The sequence below is a fragment of the Pteropus vampyrus genome, unplaced genomic scaffold, assembly GCF_000151845.1.
Source record: "Pteropus vampyrus isolate Shadow unplaced genomic scaffold, Pvam_2.0 Scaffold40, whole genome shotgun sequence".
Lineage (NCBI taxonomy): Eukaryota > Metazoa > Chordata > Mammalia > Chiroptera > Pteropodidae > Pteropus > Pteropus vampyrus.
In genome coordinates, this window is record NW_011888821.1 from 2,393,980 (window position 1) to 2,397,865 (window position 3,886).

Genomic DNA, 3,886 nt, shown 5'->3' on the forward strand with positions numbered 1-3,886 from the left:
CATGAAACATGTCACAGAGGTCCCGTGTACCCTCCCTCTCCTGGCCCTCCACTGCATTCCCTCTGCCATGCTCCCCGTGCCCACCTATCGAGTACTAACCCATACAGTATTGTTAATAGCTGCTGTTGTGAACTGAGCATTTGCTCTGTGCTTGGCCTAGTTCTAAGTACTCCTCATGTATTTTTAATCCTTACAACAATCTAACCAAGTAGGTGTTATTTTTCTCTCCCATTTTACCAATGAAGAATCAGGCACAGATTGGTTAAGCAGTCGGTCACATAGCCTGTTAAGTGACAAAGCCAGGATTCAAACCCAGAGCACATGCTCACACTGTACTACCACGTGTACATATGGCTTCTCATACACACGCACAGTCATCAGGGACTCAGGATCTTTCTACCATTCCTACATGTCATTTCCACCCTCAGGGTTGCCTCATGGTCCAAAATGGCTACTGGAGCTCCAGATATCACATCTCAGTTCTAAACAGTAGAAAGGAAAAGAAAGGAAGCACAAAGTGGCCCCTTCCTTGTCTTTAGCAGTCTTCCCAGAAATCCCACAATACTTCTATTTCTAACACTTCGACTCAGATCTGGTCACATGGCCAGACTAACTGCAAGAGAGGCTGAGAAGTATGTTTTAGTTGGCTATATTGACACCCTAAATAGTTCATGGAGAAATAAATTGGCTGGTCTTTGAGGGTCAGACTGCCATCCATCCACTCCAGAGTCCACCGCCTACGAGCTGTATTTTCCCCGGACAAATCACATAACTTCTCAGAACCTCAGTTTCCCCCTCCATGAAAGGAAGATTACCGTTAAGGGCCACTGTCTCGATTTCCCCAGGATTTCCCAGCAGCTGGGCCAGCTGGTCTCCCTAAGTGTCTTACCTCCCCAGAGGGTTGTTGTTACGGAAGTAATTCAATGAGATAGTAGGTGTCATCCTCCCAGCCCTTAGTAGATGCTCTCTGGCTTACTTTCTTTCCTCTTAAAGAGGGGACAAAGTGTGTCTGAGAGAAGTGGGTCCCATCAGGGTGTACCTGTGTGAGAACCCTTCCGACACCCCGTGCCTCGTTCCAGCCTTACCGGATCTTCAACACCTGGCTGGGGGACCCATCCAAGAACCTGCTGCTGGCCGAAGTCATCAACGTCATCAAGCGAGAGGACCTGCTAAGTAATGCAGCCCACGCCGGGAAGGCTCTGATCACGGGGCTGCTGGACCTCCAGGTACCCCCACTCGGCCCGGCCCTACCCCAGCTCTCCCGGGACCCCAGCCACGGCCCCCCACATCCCCCAGGGCATATCTGAGCTCTTCGGCATGGCACAGCATCGCGTCGCACCTGCTGCTCCAGGAGGCTCACAGACTGGAGCTTCGGGTACCACCTCCCGCCCCCAGGCAGGGGTACCAGATATAGCAAATTACAACACAGGACGCCCTGTTTAATTTGAAAAACAGTGGCTTTATTTTTAGCTTAAAAAGTATACCGCATGCAACATTCGGAACATACTTATATTACAAAGTTATAAGTTGTTTATCTGAAATTCAAGTTTAACTGGGCGTCCTGTATTTTATCTGGCAACCCTAACTCAGAACAATTTGAAATTAGGAAAATATGATGATCTTCCTTCTCTGGATGAGAAAAGGGAGGCCTGGCAAGGTGAGCAGCGGCGAGGGAGCCAGATTTTAAACCCAGATCCACTTGACTGCAAAGACTCTGGAGGGGTTAAGTGTGGCTGTTAAAATAGCTAAGCCCTTGTGGCCGGAATTTCTTTTTCTTTTCTTAGACTGGATTTGCATTTAAACTGAGGTGGGGGGGCGGGGCGGCAGGCCATTCCTTGCTGCTGGGGTGCTCCTTCAGGTCGCCAGTAGGGAAGAGAAGTGCCAGGTGTCTTTTACTTCCCTGGGAGCCATCTGGGCCCTGCTCGCAGGTGTTGACACAGCTGCAGCCGGGCAGGGGCTTGGCCGGGATCTGGTTGTTCTGAGCTGTCACAAATGTGGCTGCTCCCTGTCTTGAGCTGAGCGGCCTTCCCACGATGTCCACAGGGACCTGTGGCAGCCTTCCTGGTGGGCCGGGCGTCAGGCCACGCTCTCAGGATAAGAAGCGACAGACAGGCCAAGATCACAGCCTGGCAAGGGACAGGGTCGGGACTCAGAGAAGGCGGGACACTGGGACAAAAGAGAAGCAAAAGTGTTCAGATCGTCTGAGAAGTCCCTTGATAGGTGTGGGAAAAAGAACAATGGGAGAGACTCAGATTGCAAGATAGCCGAGTGGGGCAGGAATGAACAGCTGAAATGGGCCAGGGGACAGTGAGTGACGTCACACTACACCAGAAGAGCAAGGCCCGGGGCGGAAAGAATGCCAAGAATATTTTTTCTGTAGCTCTCTTAAATGTCCCAGTTGATGCCACCACCCTTGGTGACAAGGGCAGGTCCTGGGGGACAAGGCAACTTGAAGGTCCCTGACCGAGGCAACCTCGCTCCGAGAAGGAGTGTGGAGGACAGTGTTCCCCAAAGCAGGTCCGGGTGCAGGATGGTGCCACACAAAAGGTTTCCATGGACACATCCCCGAGCCAAGGCTGGCATCTTGCTTTTAGGAGCCCCCGAGCCGGCTCGTTTAAGGGATGGGAACAGTTAGGAATCCTTATGAGGGTCTTCCAAAGCTCTAGGCAGGAAGGAGGTAAGATTACAGGACCACCCCAAACCAGTGAGCTACACAGATGGGTGAGGTAAAAGGACACGGGCCTAGAGACAGCCATCGAAGCCCCGTAGTAAGGAGGGGACACGGCAGTTCCCATGGTCACATATTAATCAATCAAGTCGACCGTTACTAAGCCCATGTGTGTGTGTGTGTGTGCATGCACACATGTGTGCCACGAGGGTCCCAAGGGGTGTCCGAATGTACGTGACCTTGTTCCTGGCCTCCACACTCTAGTGGGAGAGAGGAGTGTGTTTAAATCACTGGCTCCCAGCCAATCAAAGTGCAAGAGCAAATAGAATGAGTGCTGGAGTGACTTCCGTGCCTCAGTTTCCTCACCTGTGGAGACCAAAATGGGCCCTTCGCTAGTGGAGTGAGGATTCAAGGTCGTGTGTGTGCGCGCCTAGCCCAGCGCCTGGCATAAGACGTGAGGCCTTCGTTATCAGCAGAATATGACTGTATCTCCAATTTCTCCCAAGACACTGTAACGAAATGACACGCCCCCCTATCTCTGCCCCCAGTACCTCAAATTATTTGGGGTTATCCAAGCCCCATTTGCCGTCCTTCTCAGGGACGATGGAGAGTGGGGGAAGGAACCAAGAGTCTCTACTCTGGGTGACTGTATTCGCTTCCTGGGGCTGCCGTAACCAGGTACCACAAACTGGGTGGCTCAAAACGGGAATTTATTCTCTGACCATTCCAGAAGCCAGAAACCCGAAATCAAGATCTCAGTATTATTAAAGCTTTCTGGAGACTCCGGGGGAGAGCCCGCCCCAGTCCCCTCTCCTGGCAGCTCGTGGTTGCGACGACCCTTAGGATTCTTTAGCTCACGGCCACATCACTCCCATCTCTGCCTCTGTCGTCACATGGCCTCTGTCATGCGTCTGTGTCCAAATCTTCCTCTTCTGATTAGGATGCCAGTCGTTGGATCTAAGGACCCAGCCGGCTCCAGTGTGACCTTATCTAACCCTCGTTACACCAGCAAAGACCCTGCGTCCAAACAAGGCGGCATTCACAGATTCCGGGTGGATTTAAACTTGGGAAGGGGCCACACTTCATCCCAGGACAACCCCTGACCCCAAAGCCCTGAGTACGGAGGAGCTTTTTTTTTCCTCCTAGAATCACCACTTTTCTAGAAAAAGGGTTAATAAATGAAGATGGCTGACATCTGTAAAGCGCCTACCTAGTGCC

At 51.8% G+C, this 3,886-nt stretch overlaps 1 protein-coding gene across 1 annotated transcript in view; it reads left to right on the forward strand.

Moving 5' to 3' along the window:
- Positions 1 to 3,886, forward strand: part of ABAT (4-aminobutyrate aminotransferase) — an 80,319-nt gene that overhangs the window by 72,992 nt on the left and 3,441 nt on the right. The window contains exon 12 of the mRNA XM_011358414.2: positions 1,080 to 1,226. Within this exon, the coding sequence (XP_011356716.1) occupies positions 1,080 to 1,226 (147 nt within the window). The remainder of the gene's footprint in view (positions 1 to 1,079; positions 1,227 to 3,886) is intronic.